General features: G+C 48.3%; 1 protein-coding gene across 1 annotated transcript in view; it reads left to right on the top strand.

Moving 5' to 3' along the window:
• The first annotated feature begins 389 nt into the window (after positions 1–389).
• The window catches only part of ENDOD1 (endonuclease domain containing 1), a 45,675-nt gene continuing 24,647 nt past the window's right edge, over positions 390–21,417 (top strand). The window contains exon 1 of the mRNA XM_063951471.1: positions 390–910. Within this exon, the coding sequence (XP_063807541.1) occupies positions 617–910 (294 nt within the window). The 5' untranslated portion in view covers positions 390–616. The remainder of the gene's footprint in view (positions 911–21,417) is intronic.

Consider the following 21,417-nt stretch of genomic DNA (forward strand, 5'->3'; position numbering starts at 1 on the left):
TAGGGGGCACCAGCCAAAATCTTGCCTAGGGCATCATATTGGTTAGGGCCGGCTCTGCCTGGCATAGGCTGCGTATATGGGCAGTTTGGTGCATACATACAGGCCCCTGGCAAATGCTGCACATGATATGAGCAGTGTGCTGCATACAGGCCCCTTGCACAGGCTGCATATATAGGTAATGAGGTACATACAGAGCCCTGGCACAGGTTGCATATGTGGGTAGCCAGTAGTGTGGTGCATACAGGCCCAGGTGGCACATGATATGGGTAGTGTGCTGCATTATAAACACAGGCCCCTGGCACAGGTGGCACATGATATGGGCAGTGTACTGCTGCTGCATACACACAGGCCCCTGGCAATGGGCACAGGCTATGCACACACATGATCAGGGCAGTGAGTATAGAGAGGGATCTCCCCGCCCCCTGCAGTCTGCCTGACACTGCAGCACCGGAGTCCGGGCTGATGACTGTGAGTCTGGGAGAGGAGCAGCAGCTGGATCACATTCCTCCCTCACACCCTCCCAGCGCATTCCTGCCTGCCCCTCGCCCAGCAGCCGCAGCATCTCCAGCCAGGTGCAGTGTGTGCAGCAGCAGCGGCGCAGGAACCCGGGGAAGAGATGACGGCGGCGGTGGCGGTGCTCCTGTGCCTGGCGGCGCTGCTCTGTCTGCTGGACGCCCGGCTGGTGCAGGACGCTGAGGATGGCTTCGCAGAGTGCAATGACTTCTTCTACCAGGGCAGCCCGCCCGAGGGCTTCAGCCACCCGGCCCATGCCAGGCTCTGCCAGAGGCACCAGGGGGAGGCCAGCTTCGCCACACTGTACAGCACCGAGCACCGGATCCCGGTGTACTCTGCATTCAGATACCGGGAGGGGTCAACCGGGGGAGAGGGAGACTGGCTGCTGGAGCCCCAGGTACGTGTCTCATCCATGCTGGTACAGGGAACAATGGGAGCAGGAGACCCAGATGAGGATGATGATATACCCCCCCAACAGTAATCATTGCATTCAGCAGATGGCTGCAATTGTGCGTGTGAGTGTATATATATATATATATATATATATATATATATATATATATATATATATATATACATACATACACTGTGCATGCACCTACATTACTCCATCATGCATAATATGCAGCCTGGGCAGGTGCAGGGATATGAGGTGGGTGCTGCATTCTTATCCAGCACAGGATCCCCTCTATCAGTTATTTTACATGTAATATACAGTTTCCCGTTGCAGTATCGTATTCTGATTGCTCATTGATCCATGCAATGTCCCCAGAATTTTGTGAATGCATATTACATTGTACCTTATTATTTTTTATTAATTGTATTCCCATCATATTGTCAGTTAGTAGTGTAAATGCAATGTGTCTGCCAGACATCAGTAGATTTGCTTGTGTATATGTGTATGTATATATATTACACATACATATTATTATCATCATCATGAAGGCCATCTTCTGCACTACGGAGCTGCACATTGCATGCACTGCCACAGGGATATGGGCCCCAGTTCGTGCTGTGACGTGTTTATGCCTTAGTACCAGTGGCTGACACTCTATTGGTGCAGGCACACTTGCCGAGAAAGTAAACAACGTTGCTCATTTTCACCCTTCCTGAGCGACGTTGTTTACTTTCTTGGCAAGTGTGTGCTGCCGCTGCGCAGCCCCGCGGGTCGTTAACGACCCTCGCTGTCGGCCGTGTATGCAGCTCTATTTGGACTGTTGTCCATGAAGCTGCCTGCCCGGCCGCTGCGTGACCTCACTGAGCGATATGGTCATCATATCGCTCAGTGTGTACGCCGTGCCACCGACTTCCCCAGCAGGGAAGGGAACACACTTGGCGACTTCGCTCATAGAGTACACCGCTTTGTGTGTATCCACCTTGCGTCCTGTGATCATTTAGATACTATTTCATGTGCAGCATATGTTACTAAGTTTATATTATTCCGGTAAGAACGCTGGCCCAAGCTCTGGCAGCTCTGTAGAGCACTTTTCCCTTTAGCAGGATGTAACCTGACGTATAATGTTCCCAGCGCTGCTGTCGGGTTGGCCCCATCCTCTGTGAATGCGTTTGGGTTCTATGCTGTGGCGCTGGATCACCGATAGACGTCGTTAGTGATGGCACCCTGATAACGAGGCATGCACAGCTGAGGTCATTAATACACATCTGGGGCTGACATCACTTCCAGGGACTGCGGAGTAACATGAAATAAAAGGCATGGGGGTGGGGGGTTATATTGCATGCCTTTCCTCTATTTATGGAAATCCAGTTGACTGTTGTGCTGAGTGGCTTTGATGTGCGGCGTAATGTTGTGACAACGGTGAATAAAATCCTGATGCATCAGCTGAAAAGAATGAAGTGCTTGTGTATGCTGTCTCAGAGATGCCTGACGTCATCTGCAAACAAGCGGCATACTGTCACCGAAACCTTACCCCCTGCTGGCTGTGCGGACGGAGCATCCTGCAAATCACGTTCTCCCATTGTGTCAGTGGTGATACATCAGTTTACACAGCACAACAACAGTAGCAGTGTTTTGTTTTTTTAATGGCAGACGAGCAGCATTTCTTTGTCTGTAAAAGGCAAACAAAAACATTCCTTTGTCATCTTAACCCCTATGGAAGCTGGAGGAAATGACAGACGGCTGTACAGATATTTCCAAGAATTGGTACACACAGATCCTTAGGAATGGGATAATTGATAGTTTGCAACCAAACTGCCCTGACGTTAGTCCGTACCATCCCAGGAATATGCTCTTAGCAGGTAATTACTATGCGTGTGGTCATCAGATGATGTCACCACGTATGACAGAATCACTTTGTTACCAGTGTGATCTCTCGCTGCTGTTTTTGGGTGCAGACAAAGCCCTTGGCGGCTGCTTATTTATAAGACAGGTTCCAGGCATAGACTGCCACTTGGGTGCCGCACAGAGAGCAGGTTGCAAGCTCCCTGCTGCAATTACATTAATGGGTACAAGCTGCCCATACTATGAATGGGTGTGACTCATCCAGAGCCCAGACATCTCTTCATTCTGTCCCTATTACGTCCTAACGCTGCAATACTCCTTCGGAATAAAAATATAAAGCACTGGATTCCTTGCAGTTCTGCATTGGCCTTTACGTTGCTGTGTATTGCAATAGGGCATGATGCATTTATATTAATCCATTCATATAAATACATTTGAATCTGGTTGATCATAAGAAAACAACAACTTAAAAATCAATGTTGTTATGATGAGTGCAGCAACACAAGTGCGTGTCTGCAATTTGACATGCATGCCGCATCACCATTCCTCTGTGTGCACACACCAGGGGCCTGTTCTCCGTCCCATCTTTCGTCTGACCGCAGATCAGATGTCACAGTAAGATGTAAACAAGCCCACACACTCATTACAAATGCCGGATACATAACTGGCCGCCATGCAAATTGCTGCACCCCATGTGAAACTTGATGTTTGCACATCTTTGTTTTTTTTGCGGGGATAAGAGCTGCTACTTGGGGACAGGAGACGCTAGCTGGGCCAGTGCGTCGTGCTGTGCATGCATAGTGAAACGTTAGGTGCAATAGGGGGAGGGGAGAAAGATCAGAACATTCTAATCCAGTGTAGTGTAACCAGGGGTGTAGCCAGAACTTTGTGGGCCCCATAGCAACATTTTGAAGGGGCCCCTGTCCCAGTGCTTCTAGAGAGACACTTCTCTGCAGCAATTGTTCATTTTATGCGCTATAATAGTGCCCTAGTTCATTGTCTGAACCATAGTAGAGCCTTATTTAATGTTATGCCCCATAGTAGTGACCTAGTTGCTTTAATGAATCGCAGTAGTGCTTAAGTTCACCCTAAGTTACATTTCAGAGCTGCCAGTACACATTATACAACATACTGTAGTACCCCCAATTCACATTATGATATATAGTGCTCCATGGTCATATTGTGCCTCATTACAGTGCCCCAGTTCTTATTGTATAACATTAGAATGCACTCCAGTTTATTTTATACCACACTACATGAGCAGGTCATTTATACCTAGATATATTGCAGGCCCCAAGGAAAAAGTTTGAAAGGATCCCTACGTACCACCCAGTGGTGAAAAATGTATATAACACATGTAACTGTGACAGGGAAGGAGGGCCCCTCTCAGCTCTGGGCCCCATAGCAACTGCACTGCCTGCACCTATGGTAGCTACGCCCTTGAGTGTAACCCAACTCCCCATGTCTGTTGTATGTCATGTAGGGTGGGATGCATCAAGCGCATCTTGCCACTCGTAGCATACATAATTAACACTGTATTCATTAAGATTCCAGCAAAGGACAGCTCTCCCGAAAAGAGCTGCAATGGTCTTCCGGGTTTGGTCTTCCTGGTTTATGACCCAGGAGTCCACCTGCGCATGCGTCGTGGTGTGTGCTGGAAAGGATCCGATCGGATCTCTCTCCGTGGCAACGCGAAAAGAAGCCTATAGGCTTCTATTGGGTAACAACATCTAAAGATGGCGTTACCGGGTCCAAGCTCCGAAATGTATCGCTGGGCGCATAAACGGGCAAACCCCCTGGAAGCTGCATATTTGAAAGTTTGACCGCAAAATGGACGTCTATACCTCCAGCACCTACTCATCAGCATGTGTTGGTATCATAGTGGGGGAGATGTATAAAGCCTTGGGAGGAGATTTATCAAACCTTACAGAAAGACCAACTAATCAGCTTCTGTAATTTACAGGCTGTGTTTGAGAAATGGCAGGAGCTGATTGGTTGGTACTTTATCGCTCTGTGGGAGTTATTCAGGTTTCTTAGCAAACCAGAAAAGCAAGCAACTGGCCAAAACCAAGTGCTCTGCAGGTGGGGCAGATGTAACATGTGCAGAGAGAGTTAGATTTGTGTGTGTGTGAAATTGTTTCTGTGCAGGGTAAATACTGGCTGCTTTATTTGGATTTGGGATTTCGGTTTGAACACACCCCACCCAAATCTAAATCTCTCTGCACATGTTACATATGCCCCACCTGCAGTGCAACATGGTTTTGCCCATTGGCTTGCTTTGCTAACAAACCTGAATAAGGCCCTATAAGGCTGATATACAGATGGGTCCACGTTTATCTTGACCTTTCATAGGATTAACTGAGACTGGCCAGTCGGTGATAAGAGCAGAGAAGTGAGCCAGTGGAGAAATTTCCCCATCAACCAATCTGCAGCTCTGTATCATTTTATAGTATGCAAATTATATATGTTACTTCAGTGCTGATTAGTTGATGGGGAAATTTCTCCACTGGCTCACTTCTCCACTCTTATCACTGCTTAGTAAATGTACCTCTTAATCCCCTGCTGTATTGTTCTCTGTATTGTATTGCAGCTGAGAACAATAGATGAAGGGTTTATGCTAATAAGTCATGTTGTACCTAGGCGCAGAAAACTAGTCAAGATAACCGTGGATCCATCTGTATCTACCCCAGTAGGAACTGCATATCTTGAGGGTCAGTAACATTTAAAAAAAAATTATGACAATTGCAATAACTAATCATAGCAATAAAATATTAGAATAAAATACATTGCTTATGAAGGAGTTGGAAGATAATATTCTGGAAATTAAAGAGTTAACGTCTTACTCGTTGCTTTGTTTCAGCTGGACCCTTGTTTATTTTAGGACGTACCAAGGTGGAGCCAGCTAACGATCTGCAGTAATTATCATTTCCCCACCCATCAGTGCGATGTATTGCAGGTCTAGTAACAGTATTATAAAATAATGGTTTAATATGAGCACCAAGCACATTGCACTATGCCTCCATTGTATGTCAGGATTAATGTCCAGGCTGTTGGTGATGCTATGGCCTGTGGTTTCTCTGTATTGCTGGGTATAGTGGACTCCTCTGTATAAGCAGCAATAAAATGTTCTGCTGGCCTGATTGCATGGCCTGGTATTCAGCAGTGTTATGTAAGCAGCATTACTGCTACCCTCCCCTCACACACAGTCCTGCTCTCCCGCATTCTTTCTGTTACACAACATGACTCCACCCGGACAGCTGGAGAACAGGAGCACACCTCGCCCTCAGGGGTGTAGAAGTCTCTCCTTGCTGGACAAGTAACTTTATTCCTCAGAAAAGACAGGCCGGTCATATTAATTCAGTGTCACATATATGTTATTTTTTTTGTCCCCCTTCATCGCCAAGAACTTTTTTTCTATTTGTAATAAATTGCCGGGCCTGCTTTACATGTCTTGCACGGATTTGGACGGCCAGGTCCCATGTTAGCTAGTTGCTCGGCCTGCTGCAGGCGCTCAGTGACTGGGTTCATGTAATTAGGTCCAGCATGACATCTATGGGTGTGATTCAAAACTGATCCCTGCTGTGTGTTTTTGCACAGCGGGCGATCGGGTACTAACTGTGCGTGCGCAGGCACCGCAATGCGCACGCGTGTCGGACAGCAACAAAGGGCATCGCCGGTCAGCGATGGGATGGTGCGAAAAATCAGTTTGCACAGGCACTCGCAAGGTGACTGACAGGAAGAGACCGTTTGTGGGTGGTAACTGACCGTTTACTGGGAAGTGTCCTGAAAAAACAGGCGTGTAGGAATAAGTCCTGGGCTGCGTAGAGACTGCACACACTGGATTTTAGCAGCTCGGCTTATACATAGGATCGCACACACTTGCACAGTGAATATACACTCCCCCTGGAGGCGGCGACTGTCTGAAGGCAGGACAGCAAAATTAGCAGCCCAGCGATCAGGTCCCCCACTACTGGTTACCTTGCACCAGACTGCGTGTTCCCGAATATGATCCCATTTCTGGGCACTAATCAGGATTTCTCTGACGTCCTAGTGGATGCTGGGAACTCCGTAAGGACCATGGGGAATAGCTGCTCCGCAGGAGACTGGGCACAAAAATAAGAATTTACTTACCGATAATTCTATTTCTCGGAGTCCGTAGTGGATGCTGGGGTTCCTGAAAGGACCATGGGGAATAGCGGCTCCGCAGGAGACAGGGCACAAAAGTTAAGCTTTAGGATCAGGTGGTGTGCACTGGCTCCTCCCCCTATGACCCTCCTCCAAGCCTCAGTTAGGATACTGTGCCCGGACGAGCGTACATAATAAGGAAGGATTTTGAATCCCGGGTAAGACTCATACCAGCCACACCAATCACACTGTACAACCTGTGATCTGAACCCAGTTAACAGTATGAGAACAGAGGAGCCTCTGAAAGATGGCTCACTACAACAATAACCCGATTTAGTTAACAATAACTATGTACAAGTATTGCAGATAATCCGCACTTGGGATGGGCGCCCAGCATCCACTACGGACTCCGAGAAATAGAATTATCGGTAAGTAAATTCTTATTTTCTCTATCGTCCTAGTGGATGCTGGGGTTCCTGAAAGGACCATGGGGATTATACCAAAGCTCCCAAACGGGCGGGAGAGTGCGGATGACTCTGCAGCACCGAATGAGAGAACTCCAGGTCCTCCTTAGCCAGGGTATCAAATTTGTAGGATTTTACAAACGTGTTCTCCCCCGACCACGTAGCCGCTCGGCAAAGTTGTAAAGCCGAGACCCCTCGGGCAGCCGCCCAAGATGAGCCCACCTTCCTTGTGGAATGGGCATTTACATATTTTTGGCTGTGGCAAGCCTGCCACAGAATGTGCAAGCTGAATTGTACTACAAATCCAACGAGCAATAGTCTGCTTAGAAGCAGGGGCACCCAGCTTGTTGGGTGCATACAGGATAAAACAGCAAGTCAGATTTCCTGACTCCAGCCGACCTGGAAAACTATATTTTCAGGGCCCTGACAACATCCAGCAACTTGGAGTCCTCCAAGTCCCTAGTAGCCGCAGGTACCACAATAAGCTGGTTCAGGTAAAACGCTGACGCCACCTTAGGGATAAACTGGGGACGAGTCCGCAGCTTTGCTCTGTCCGAATGGACAATCAGATATGGCTTTGTGAGACAAAGCCGCCAATTTTGACACTCGCCTGGCCGAGGCCAGGACCAACCGCATGTTCACTTTCCATGTGAGATATATCAAATCCACAGATTTGAGTGGTTTAAACCAATGTGATTTTTGGAATCCCCAAAACTACGTTGAGATCCCCCAGTGCCACTGGAGACATCAAAAGGGGTTGTATATGCAGTACTCCCTTGACAAACTTCTGGACTTCAGGAACTGAAGCCAATTCTTTCTGGAAGAAAATCGACAGGCCGAAATTTGAACCTTAATGGACCCCAATTTGAGGCCCATAGACACTCCTGTTTGCAGGAAATATAGGAATTAACCTAGTTGAAATTCTTCCGTGGAGCCTTCCTGGCCTCACACCATGGAACATATTTTCACCTAAACTGTGATAATGTTGTGCGGTCACCTCCTTCCTGGCTCTGACCAGGGTAGGGATGACCTCTTCCGGAATGCCTTTTTCCCTTAGGATCCGGCGTTCACCCGCCCCTGCGTCAACGCAGCTGCGGTAAGTCTTGGAACAGACATGATTCTTGCTGAATCAAGACCCTTCTTATCTCTTGAAGTTCCGGTTACCAAGTCCTTCTTGGCCAAACCGGAGCCACGAGTATAATTCTTACTCCTCTCCTTCCTATAATTCTCAATACCCTGGGTATGAGAGGCAGAGGAGGGAACACATACCCGACTGGTACACCCACGGTGTTACCAGAGCGACCCAGCTATTGCCTGAGGGTCTCTTGACCTGGCGCTTCAGGTGGGACGCCATCTTATGACCACCTTTGGTCTTTCCCACGGTTTACAATCATGTGGAAACTTCCAGATGAAGTTCCCACTTTTCCGAGTGGAATTCATTCCTGCTGAGGAAATTCAGTTTTCCACTCCCGGAATGAACACTGCTGACAGTGTTATCACATGATTTTTTGCTCAGCGAAAAGTTCTTGCTGTCATTGCCCTCCTGCTTCTTGTGCCGCCCCGTCTGTTTACGTGGGCGACTGCCATGATGATGTCCGACCAGATCAGCACCGACTGACTTTGAAGCAGAGGTCTTCCTAGGCTCAGAGCATTGGAAATTGCTCTTAGCTCCAGTATATTCATGTGGAGAAAAGTCTCCAGACTTGACCACATTCCTTGGAAATTTCTTCCCTGTGTGACTGCTTCCCAGCCTCTCAGGCTGGCATCCGTGGTCACCAGAACACAGTCCTGAATGCTGAATGTGCTGTCCTCTAGAAGATGAGCACTCTGCAGCCCCCACAGAAGAGACACCCTTGTCCTTGGAGACAGGATTATCTGCTGATGCATCTGAAGATGCGATCCGGACCATTCGTCCAGCAAATCCCCCTGAAAATTTTTTGCGTGAGATCTGCCGAATGGAATTGCTTCGTAAGAAGCCACCATTTTTCCCAGGACTCCTGTGCATTGATGCACTGATACTTGGCCTGGTTTTAGGAGGTTTCTGACTAGTTCGGATAGCTCCCTGGCTTTCTCCTCCAGGAGAAACACCTTTTTCTGGACTATGCCCAGAATCATTCCTAGGAACAGCAGACGTATCGTCGGAAAAACGCTGCGATTTTTGGAATATTTAGAATCCACTCGTGCTGTCATAGAACTACTTTAGATAGTGCTATTCCGACCTCCAACTGTTCTCTGGACCTTTCCCTTTTCAGGATATCGTCCAAGTAAGGGATAATTAAGATGCCCTTTTCTTTGAAGAGAATCATCTTTTCGGCCATTACCTTGGTAAAGGCCCGGGGTGCCGTGGATAATTCAACGGCAGCGTCAGAAACTGATATTGACAGTTCTGTACCACGAACCATAGGTACCCTTGTTGAGAAGGGCAAATTTGGACATGGAGGTAATCCTTGATGTCCAGGGACACCATATAGTCCCCTTTTTTCCGGTTCGCTATCACTGTTCTGAGTGACTCCATCTTGATTTGAACCTTTGTATGTAAGTGTTCAAAAATTTCAGATTTAGAATATGTCTCACCAAGCCGTCTGGCTTCAGTACCACAATATAGTGTGGAAGACTAATACCCTTTTCCTTGATTGTAGGAGGGGTACTTTGATTATCACCTGCTGGAAATACAGCTTGTGAATTTTTTTCCCAATACTGCCTCCCTGTCGGAGGGAGCCTTTGGTAAAGCAGACTTCAGGAACCTGCGAGGAAAAGATGTCTCGAATCTCCACACTGTACCCCTGGGATAATACTTTGTACGATCTAGGGGTCAACTTGCGAGTGATCCCACTGCACGCTGAGACTCTTGAGACGACCCCCCACCTCACCTGAGTCTGCTTGCACGGCCCCAGCGTCCTGCTGAGGACTTGGCAGACTCGGTGGAGGGCTTCTGTTCCTGGAAAGGGGCTGCCTTCTGCAGTCTACTTCCCTTTCCTCTATGTCTGGGCAGATATGACTGGCCTTTTGCCCGCATGCCCTTATGGGAACGGAAGGATTGAGGCTGAAAAGACAGTGTCTTTTTCTGCTGAGATGTGACTTGGGGTAAAAAGGTTGGATTTCCCAGCTGTTGCCGTGGCCCCCAGGTCCGATGGACCGACCCTAAGTACCTACTCTCCTTTATACGACCATACTTTCATGTGCCGTATGGGATCTGCATCACCTGACCACTGTCGTGTCCATAACATCTTCTGGCAGATATGGACAACGCACTTATCTTGATGCCAGAGTGCAAATATCCCTCTGTGCATCTCGCATATATATATATATATATATATATATATAGACTGCATCCTATTAAATGCTCTATATCACTAAAATATTTTCAGTCAGGGAATCCGACCAAGCCAACCCAGCACTGCATTTCCAGGCTGAGGCGATCGCTGGTCGCAGTATAACCACCGTATGTGTGTATATACTTTTTAGGATATTACTCCAGCTTCATATCAGCTGGCTCCTTGAGGGCGGCCGTATCTGGAGACGGTAACGCCACATGATAAGCGTGTGAGCGCCTTATCCACCCTAAGGGGTGTTTCCCAACGCGCCCTAACTTCTGGCGGGAAAAGGTATAACGCCAATATTTGCTATCGGGGTAAACCCACGCCTCATCACACACTTCATTTTATTTTATCTGACTCAGGAAAAACTACGGTAGTTTTTTCACTCCCACATAATACCCATCTTTGTGGTACTTGTAGTATCAGAAATATGTAACACCTCCTTCATTGCCCTTAACGTGTGGCCCTAATGAGGAATACGTTTGTTTATTCACCGTCGACACTGGATTCAGTGTCCGTGTCTGTGTCTGTGTCGACCGACTAAGGTAAACGGGCGTTTTAAACCCCTGACGGTGTTTTTGAGACGTCTGGACCGGTACTAATTGTTTGTCGGCCGTCTCATGTCGTCAACCGACCTTGCAGCGTGTTGACATTATCACGTAATTCCCTAAATAAGCCATCCATTCCGGTGTCGACTCCCTAGAGAGTGACATCACCATTACAGGCAATTGCTCCGCCTCCTCACCAACATCGTCCTCATACATGTCGACACACACGTACCGACACACAGCACACACACAGGGAATGCTCTGATAGAGGACAGGACCCACTAGCCCTTTGGAGAGACAGAGGGAGAGTTTGCCAGCACACACCAAAAACGCTATAATTATATAGGGACAACCTTATATAAGTGTTTTCCCTTATAGCATCTTTATATATATGTCTATCGCCAAATTAGTGCCCCCCCTCTCTGTTTTAACCCTGTTTCTGTAGTGCAGTGCAGGGGAGAGCCTGGGAGCCTTCCCTCCAGCTTTTCTGTGAGGGAAAATGGCGCTGTGTGCTGAGGAGATAGGCCCCGCCCCCTTTTCGGCGGGCTCGTCTCCCGCTCTTCAACGGATTCTGGCAGGGGTTAAATATCTCCATATAGCCCCCGGAGGCTATATGTGAGGTATTTTTTGCCAAATAACAGGTTTCCATTGCTGCCCAGGGCGCCCCCCCCCAGCGCCCTGCACCCTCAGTGACTGCCGTGTGAAGTGTGCTGAGAGCAATGGCGCACAGCTGCAGTGCTGTGCGCTACCTTAAGAAGACTGAAGAGTCTTCTGCCGCCGATTTCTGGACCTCTTCTCTTTTCGGCATCTGCAAGGGGGCCGGCGGCGCGGCTCCGGTGACCCATCCAGGCTGTACCTGTGATCGTCCCTCTGGAGCTAATGTCCAGTAGCCTAAGAAGCCAATCCATCCTGCACGCAGGTGAGTTCACTTCTTCTCCCCTAAGTCCCTCGATGCAGTGATCCTGTTGCCAGCAGGACTCACTGTAAAATAAAAAACCTAAAACTAAACTTTTCTAAGCAGCTCTTTAGGAGAGCCACCTAGATTGCACCCTTCTCGGCCGGGCACAAAAACCTAACTGAGGCTTGGAGGAGGGTCATAGGGGGAGGAGCCAGTGCACACCACCTGATCCTAAAGCTTAACTTTTGTGCCCTGTCTCCTGCGGAGCCGCTATTCCCCATGGTCCTTTCAGGAACCCCAGCATCCACTAGGACGATAGAGAAAGTAAAGCTTTAGGACTACCTGGTGTACACTGGCCCCTCCCCCTATGACCCCCCTCCAAGCCTCAGTTAGATTTTTGTGCCCGGCCGAGAAGGGTGCACACTAGGGGCTCTCCTGAGCTTCTTAGTAAAAGTTTAGTTTTAGGTTTTTTATTTTCAGTGAGACCTGCTGGCAACAGGCTCACTGCATCGAGGGACTAAGGGGAGAAGAAGCGAACTCACCTGCTTGCAGAGTGGATTGGGCTTCTTAGGCTACTGGACACCATTAGCTCCAGAGGGACCGAACACAGGCCCAGCCTCGGAGTCCGGTCCCAGAGCCGCGCCGCCGGCCCCCTTACAGAGCCAGAAGCAAGAAGAGGTCCGGAAAATCGGCGGCAGAAGACATCCTGTCTTCACCAAGGTAGCGCACAGCACTGCAGCTGTGCGCCATTGCTCCTCAGCACACTTCACACTTCGGTCACTGAGGGTGCAGGGCGCTAGGGGGGGGGGGGGGCGCCCTGAGCAGCAATAAAAACACCTTGGCTGGCGAAAATACATCACATATAGCCCCCAGGGCTATATGGATGAATTTTAACCCCTGCCAGATTCCACATAAAAGCGGGAGAAAAGGCCGCCGAGAAGGGGGCGGAGCCTATCTCCTCAGCACACAGGCGCCATTTTCCCTCACAGCTCCGCTGGAAGGACGTCTCCCTGACTCTCCCCTGCAGTCCTGCACTACAGAAACAGGGTAAAAAAGAGAGGGGGGCACTAATTGGCGTAATATTAACAATATAGCAGCTATAAGGGGGAAAAACACTTATATAAGGTTATCCCTGTATATATATAGCGCTCTGGTGTGTGCTGGCATACTCTCCCTCTGTCTCCCCAAAGGGCTAGTGGGGTCCTGTCCTCTGTCAGAGCATTCCCTGTGTGTGTGCTGTGTGTCGGTACGTTGTGTCGACATGTATGAGGAGGAAAATGATGTGGAGGCGGAGCAATTGCCTATAATAGAGATGTCACCCCCTAGGGAGTCGACACCTGAGTGGATGAGCTTATGGAAGGAATTACGTGACCGTGTCAGCTCTTTGCAAAAGACAGTTGACGACATGAGACAGCCGGCTACTCAGCTTGTGCCTGTCCAGGCGTCTCAAAAGCCATCAGGGGCTCTAAAACGCCCGTTACCTCAGATGGTAGATACAGACGTCTACACGGATACTGACTCCAGTGTCGACGGGGAAGAGACAAACGTGACTTCCAATAGGGCCACACGTTACATGATTGAGGCAATGAAAAATGTTTTACATATTTCTGATAATACCAGTACCACTAAAAAGGGTATTATGTTCGGTGAGAAAAAACTACCTGTAGTTTTTCCTGAATCTGAGGAATTAAATGAGGTGTGTGATGAAGCGTGGGTTTCCCCCGATAAAAAACTGATAATTTCTAACAAAATTATTGGCATTATATGCTTTCCCGCCAGAGATTAGGGCGCGTTGGGAAACACCCCCTAGGGTGGATAAAGCACTCACACGCTTATCAAAACAGGTGGCTCTACCCTCTCCTGAGACGGCCTCCCTTAAGGATCCTGCTGATAGAAAGCAGGAGGGTATCCTAAAATGTATTTACACACATACTGGTGTTATACTGCGACCAGCAATCGCCTCAGCCTGGATGTGCAGTGCTGGGTTGGCTTGGTCGGATTCCCTGACTGAAAATATTGATACCCTAGACAGGGACAGTATATTACTGACTATAGAGCATTTAAAAGATGCATTTCTATATATGCGTGATGCACAGCGGGATATTTGCCGACTGGCATCAAGAGTAAGTGCACTGTCCATTTCTGCCAGAAGAGGGTTATGGACACGACAGTGGTCAGGTGATGCGGATTCCAAACGGCATATGGAAGTTTTGCCTTATAAAGGGGAGGAGTTATTTGGGGTAGGTCTTTCAGACCTGGTGGCCACGGCAACGGCTGGGAAATCCACATTTTTACCCCAGGTCGCCTCTCAACATAAGAAGACGCCGTATTATCAGGCGCAGTCCTTTCGTCCCCATAAGGGCAAGCGAGCGAAAGGCTCCTCATTTCTGCCCCGGGGCAGAGGAAGGGGAAAAAGGCTGCAACAGACAGCCAATTCCCAGGAGCAGAAGCCCTCTCCCGCTTCTGCCAAGTCCTCAGCATGACGCTGAGGCTTTACGAGCGGACTTGGGCACGGTGGGGGCACGTCTCAAGAATTTCAGCGCGCAGTGGGCTCACTCGCAAGTAGACCCCTGGGTCCTTCAGGTGGTATCTCAGGGGTACAAATTGGAATTCGAGACCTCTCCCCCTCGCCGTTTCCTAAAGTCTGCTTTACCGACGTCTCCCTCCGACAGGGAGGCGGTATTGGAGGCCATTCACAAGCTGTATTCTCAGCAGGTGATAATCAAGGTACCCCTCCTGCAACAGGGCAAGGGGTATTATTCAACGCTGTTTGTGGTACCGAAGCCGGACGGCTCGGTGAGACCTATTTTAAATCTGAAATCCTTGAACACTTACATACAAAGGTTCAAGTTCAAGATGGAGTCACTCAGAGCAGTGATCGCGAACCTGGAAGAAGGGGACTATATGGTGTCTCTGGACATCAAGGATGCTTACCTCCATGTCCCAATTTACCCTTCTCACCAAGGGTACCTCAGGTTTGTGGTACAGAACTGTCACTATCCGTTTCAGACGCTGCCGTTTGGATTGTCCACGGCACCCCGGGTCTTTACCAAGGTAATGGCCGAAATGATGATACTTCTTCGAAGAAAAGGCGTCTTAATTATCCCTTACTTGGACGATCTCCTGATAAGGGCAAGATCCAAGGAACGGTTAGTAGTCGGAGTAGCACTATCTCAAGTAGTGTTACGGCAGCACGGGTGGATTCTAAATATCCCAAAATCACAGCTGATTCCGACGACACGTCTGCTGTTCCTAGGGATGATTCTGGACACAGTCCAGAAAAAGGTGTTTCTCCCGGAGGAGAAAGCCAGGGAGTTATCAGAGTTAGTCAGAAACCTCCTGAAACCAGACCGGGTCTCAGTGCATCAATGCACAAGGGTCCTGGGAAAAATGGTGGCTTCCTACGAAGCGATTCCATTCGGAAGATTCCACGCAAGAACATTTCAGTGGGATCTGCTGGACAAATGGTCCGGATCGCATCTTCACATGCATCAGCGGATAACCCTGTCCCCAAGGACAAGGGTGTCTCTCCTGTGGTGGTTGCAGAGTGCTCATCTTCTAGAGGGCCGCAGATTCGGCATTCAGGACTGGGTCCTGGTGACCACGGATGCCAGCCTGAGAGGCTGGGGAGCAGTCACACAGGGAAAAAATTTCCAGGGCTTGTGGTCAAGACTGGAAACGTCACTTCACATAAATATCCTGGAACTAAGGGCCATTTACAATGCTCTAAGCCAAGCAAGACCTCTGCTTCAGGGTCAGCCGGTGTTAATCCAGTCAGACAACATCACGGCAGTCGCCCACGTAAACAGACAGGGCGGCACAAGAAGCAGGAGGGCAATGGCAGAAGCTGCAAGGATTCTTAGCTGGGCGGAAAATCATGTGATAGCACTGTCAGCAGTGTTCATTCCGGGAGTGGACAACTGGGAAGCAGACTTCCTCAGCAGACACGACCTCCACCCGGGAGAGTGAGGACTTCATCCAGAAGTCTTCCACATGATTGTAAACCGTTGGGAAAAACCAAAGGTGGACATGATGGCGTCCCGCCTCAACAAAAAACTAGACAGGTATTGCGCCAGGTCAAGGGACCCTCAGGCAATAGCGGTGGACGCTCTGGTAACACCGTGGGTGTACCAGTCAGTGTATGTGTTCCCTCCTCTGCCTCTCATACCCAAGGTACTGAGAATTATAAGACGGAAAGGAGTAAGAACTATACTCGTGGCTCCGGATTGGCCAAGAAGGACTTGGTACCCGGTACTTCAAGAGATGCTCACAGAGGACCCATGGCCTCTACCTCTAAGAAGGGACCTGCTCCAGCAGGGACCCTGTCTGTTCCAAGACTTACCGCGGCTGCGTTTGACGGCATGGCGGTTGAACGCCGGATCCTGAAGGAAAAAGGGCATTCCGGATGAAGTCATCCCTACCCTGATCAAAGCCAGGAAGGATGTAACCGCACAGCATTATCACCGTAATTGGCGTAAATATGTTGCGTGGTGCGAGGCCAGGAAGGCCCCTACAGAGGAATTTCAACTGGGTCGTTTCCTGCATTTCCTGCAAACAGGACTGTCTATGGGCCTAAAATTAGGGTCCATTAAGGTTCAAATTTCGGCCCTGTCGATTTTCTTCCAGAAAGAACTGGCTTCAGTTCCTGAAGTTCAGACGTTTGTCAAGGGGGTACTGCATATACAGCCTCCTTTTGTGCCTCCAGTGGCACCCTGGGATCTCAATGTGGTTTTGGGGTTCCTAAAATCACATTGGTTTGAACCACTTACCACTGTGGACTTAAAATATCTCACATGGAAAGTGGTAATGCTGTTGGCCCTGGCTTCAGCCAGGCGCGTTTCAGAATTGGCGGCTTTGTCCTATAAAAGCCCTTACCTGATTTTTCATACGGATAGGGCAGAATTGAGGACTCGTCCTCAGTTTCTCCCTAAGGTGGTTTCAGCGTTTCACCTGAACCAGCCTATTGTGGTACCTGCGGCTACTAGGGACTTGGAGGACTCCAAGTTACTGGACGTAGTCAGGGCCCTGAAAATATGTTTCCAGGACGGCTGGAGTCAGAAAATCTGACTCGCTGTTTATACTGTATGCACCCAACAAGCTGGGTGCTCCTGCTTCTAAGCAGACTATTGCTCGTTGGATTTGTAGTACAATTCAGCTTGCACATTCTGTGGCAGGCCTGCCACAGCCAAAATCTGTAAAAGCCCATTCCACAAGGAAGGTGGGCTCATCTTGGGCGGCTGCCCGAGGGGTCTCGGCGTTACAACTTTGCCGAGCAGCTACTTGGTCAGGGGCAAACACGTTTGCAAAATTCTACAAATTTGATACCCTGGCTGAGGAGGACCTGGAGTTCTCTCTTTCGGTGCTGCAGAGTCATCCGCACTCTCCCGCCCGTTTGGGAGCTTTGGTATAATCCCCATGGTCCTTACGGAGTTCCCAGCATCCACTAGGACGTCAGAGAAAATAAGAATTTACTCACCGGTAATTCTATTTCTCGTAGTCCGTAGTGGATGCTGGGCGCCCATCCCAAGTGCGGATTATCTGCAATACTTGTACATAGTTACTGTTAACTAATCGGGTTATTGTTGTAGTGAGCCATCCTTAGAGAGGCTCCTTTGTTTTCATACTGTTAACTGGGTTCAGATCACAAGTTGTACGGTGTGATTGGTGTGGTTGGTATGAGTCTTACCCGGGATTCATAAATCCTTCCTTATTGTGTACGCTCGTCCGGGCACAGTATCCTAACTGAGGCTTGGAGGAGGGTCATAGGGGGAGGGGCCAGTGCACACCAGGTAGTCCTAAAGCTTTACTTTTGTGCCCAGTCTCCTGCGGAGCCGCTATTTCCCATGGTCCTTACGGAGTTCCCAGCATCCACTACGGACTACGAGAAATAGAATTACCGGTGAGTAAATTCTTATTTTTTTTTTTCAATTAATATGTACTATTCCTTTAAAAGGTTAACTACAGTGTACGTGGTTTTAGCCAACAGCATGCTGCATAGTGTATTATAGAGCAGAGTGTGAGACTGGCAGACCGCCATACATGAGGCCTTGGGATATTCCCAAATTAATTTGTGTGGTTCATGCTTGAGATGGTTATAATACTTATATGTATAAAATAGGAGACTTCCTGCCATAATGCTGTGATAAAGAGATTAAAATGGTCCGTTATTTAAAAGACAGAAGAGTATTCCAGATCACGGAGTGTTAAAATCATATAGCGCCCTCGTCGCTTGCTGGCTCCCTCCTGCTTGCTTAATAAGACAGTGGAACAATATAAACACGCTTGGGATAGGTATAAGAATATCCTTACAGAGGCCTGAGGAACAAATAGGGTTGAAGTTGTCAAAAGGAGAAATGATAAAGGGCAGAATCTTATCTGCCGTAAAATTCTATGGGCTAGATGCATCATAGTTTGGAGAGTGATAAGATGGAGAGAGAAAAAGTGCCAGCCAATCAGCTTCTAAATGCCATGTCACAGGCCCTGTTTGAAAAATGACAGGAGCTCATTGGCTGGTCATTTATCACTCTTCATTTTATCACTCTCCAAGCGATGATGCATCTAGCCCTATGTTACAGTTTGAGGTAAATGCACATAATTAATTTTACACAATTCCATGAAAGTATGTAGAAAGCATAGTGTACAAGGTGTACAGTATATATACGTTTACTCATTTAGGCATGCGTTGTGCTAGAGCAGTGATTTTCAACCTTTTTTTTACCCACGGCACACCGAACAATATTTTAAAATTGCCAAGGCACACCATCCGTTCCCACACAGAAAAAAACAAAAAACACACATTGGCCGTCACAGTAAAAAAAAATCCACACATACATTGGCCTACACAGAAAAAACAATTACATTGCTCCCCACATAAATCATGTTGCTCCGCACAGGAGAAATAAAATACAAATATTAGCCCCTACTAGTCAGCTGTCCTCCTCCCTGTCCCTCAGTGGCGGGCGTTGTTCATAGTGGAGTGCTGCGAATACTGAGCAGCGGACGGTCGGGCAGGTGTGGATGTGGGTGGGCAAGGAAAGCCGTGTATGCATGCAGGAATTTGAAGATGTGTATGCAGGCGGGTGGGCTGGCTAGGTGGTGAGACACGGCGGCCGTGACCTATGATATCACACTGCCGTGTCTTCAAGGCATAGGTCACGTCCGGAGCACGACTGATCCTCTAAGAAGAGGGGTGTGGTTCATCAAATCGACAGTGTCTAGGTCGACAATGTTTAGGTCGACCACTATAGGTTGACAGTCACTAGGTCGACAGGGTTTCTAGGTCGACTTGTGCTAGGTCGACAGGTCTAAAGGTCGACATGAGGATTTTATTTTATTTTTGTGTCGTTTTCTTCGTAGAGTGACCGGGATCCCAAATTAGTCCACCGCGTTCGCTCGCCATGCTTCGGGCATGGTGCCTTCGCTCCGCTACCGCTTTGCTCGGCACACTTTACCGTTCCAATCGTAGTCCACGTGGATCGTTAAGTAGGAAAAAATTCAAAAAAAAAATGTGAAAAACTCATGTCGACCTTTAGACCAGTCGACCTAGCACATGTCGACCTAGAAACCCTGTCGACCTTCCATCCATGTCGACCTAGTGACTGTCGACCTATAGTGGTCGACCTAAACATTGTCGACCTAGACACTGTCGATCTTCAGACCGGATCCCCAAGAAGAGCCCGGGCCAACAGTTCACTCTGAAGGTGCAGGAAGCTGCTCTGGCTCCGCGGCACACCTTGCAACTGGTTGCGGCACACTGGTTGAAAAAGCCTGTACTAGAGGCTAGTACTTAATAAGCAGCAATTTGAGTCTAGAATTGTAGGAGGGTCCAAACGTATTTACTTGGAGAAATGGTGGAGGTTTATTTGTGTGTTCAGCATAAGGATACCAGATTTCTAACAAGGAATAATATGGAACAGTCAGGCAGCGCATATTGTGTCTGGCTATTTCCGTAAGTAGCGGAGCCTGTCATGAGGGAGCAGCACATACTTTGCAACATTTTAATTACAAGTGGGACACACAAGGATTTGTGTTCTAGGGCAGGCTCCTCAGATCACACCTGATACAGGTGACCATTTATCATGGATCTCATATTGAATGCAATCTGGGTGGGATCTTACTGAAAGGAGCCCATCCCTGTAATGCGCCGAGTGCGGTGTCCGGGCCTCTGCGCATGTGCGGTCACGGCTCCGCTGTGTTGGATCTACATCCACCGAAGTGTAGCCCATAGGCTACAATGGGCTACCGCAAACAAGAGTTCAGTTGCTGCGGGGCAGATGTATTAAGCCTGGAGAAGTGATAAAGCAGTGATAAGTGCAATGTGATAACGCACCAGCCAATCAGCTCCTAACTGCCAATTTACCTAAAAAACAGAGCAAAGCGTTTCTTTGGCGATTATTATTTTTTTTTTCCATTGGCAAAGAGAATATAGGTACATTATCGCCACACTGCATAATTACAATTTTCACCAGTAGCATCGAAAATTTAATTAGCACTAACAGTGGTTCTCCACTTCTGTTCTCACATACCCCAACAGGTCATGTCTTCAGGATCTCTGTCAGTGGAAACAAGTTGGATAATTAATGATCCAGCACAATAGAGCAACTCACGAGTGAATGATTAAAGAAATCCAGAAAACCTGACCTGTTGGGGGTACTTGAGGACTGAAGTTTTGAACCACTGCTGTTGATGTTTTCAGTACACGCTAGCCAGGGTGGTTTATCTGGTGCACTAATTGTGGCTAGATCAACTTGATATATCAAGACTATTAAATGAGTCTAATGTCAGTTTCCACAAGACCCAAATGACCTTAATTATGACTATATGGGGCTACCTTTTGCATAGTACATACCACAATCTTGTAAAAGTTATCTCTCTAATCATGCCTATGGCTACGTGGGCCATTTTTCAGTCCCCGTGACTAAAGTCCAAGGGATTAATTGCTTAAGGAAATGTAATGCAACTTTATGTGGTTTGATTCAATTAATCTCATGAGATTAATGGCAGAGAATTAACAAAAAGTATTCTTGCGGCATTGATTTAAAAAAAAAAAAAATTTGCCCAGTATCAACAAAGGTCTCTCAAATGAGCAATTAATAGGCGGGATGTACTAATGTACATCGCCGCCCTGCGCCACGATGCTGATCGCATATGTACTAACATGCGATCAGCGTTGCGGAGGACAGCTGTCCTCCGCGATGCACAGCGGCAGCCTGACTTCCGGGATTCGGCCCCAGAAGTCAGTCTGCGCATGCGTGGGGTGACGGGGGCGGCCGCAGAGCATGCTAGGAGGGATCCGATCGGATCCCTCACACAG

Source organism: Pseudophryne corroboree, chromosome 2 (assembly GCF_028390025.1).
Source record: "Pseudophryne corroboree isolate aPseCor3 chromosome 2, aPseCor3.hap2, whole genome shotgun sequence".
NCBI classification, from domain to species: Eukaryota; Metazoa; Chordata; class Amphibia; order Anura; family Myobatrachidae; genus Pseudophryne; species Pseudophryne corroboree.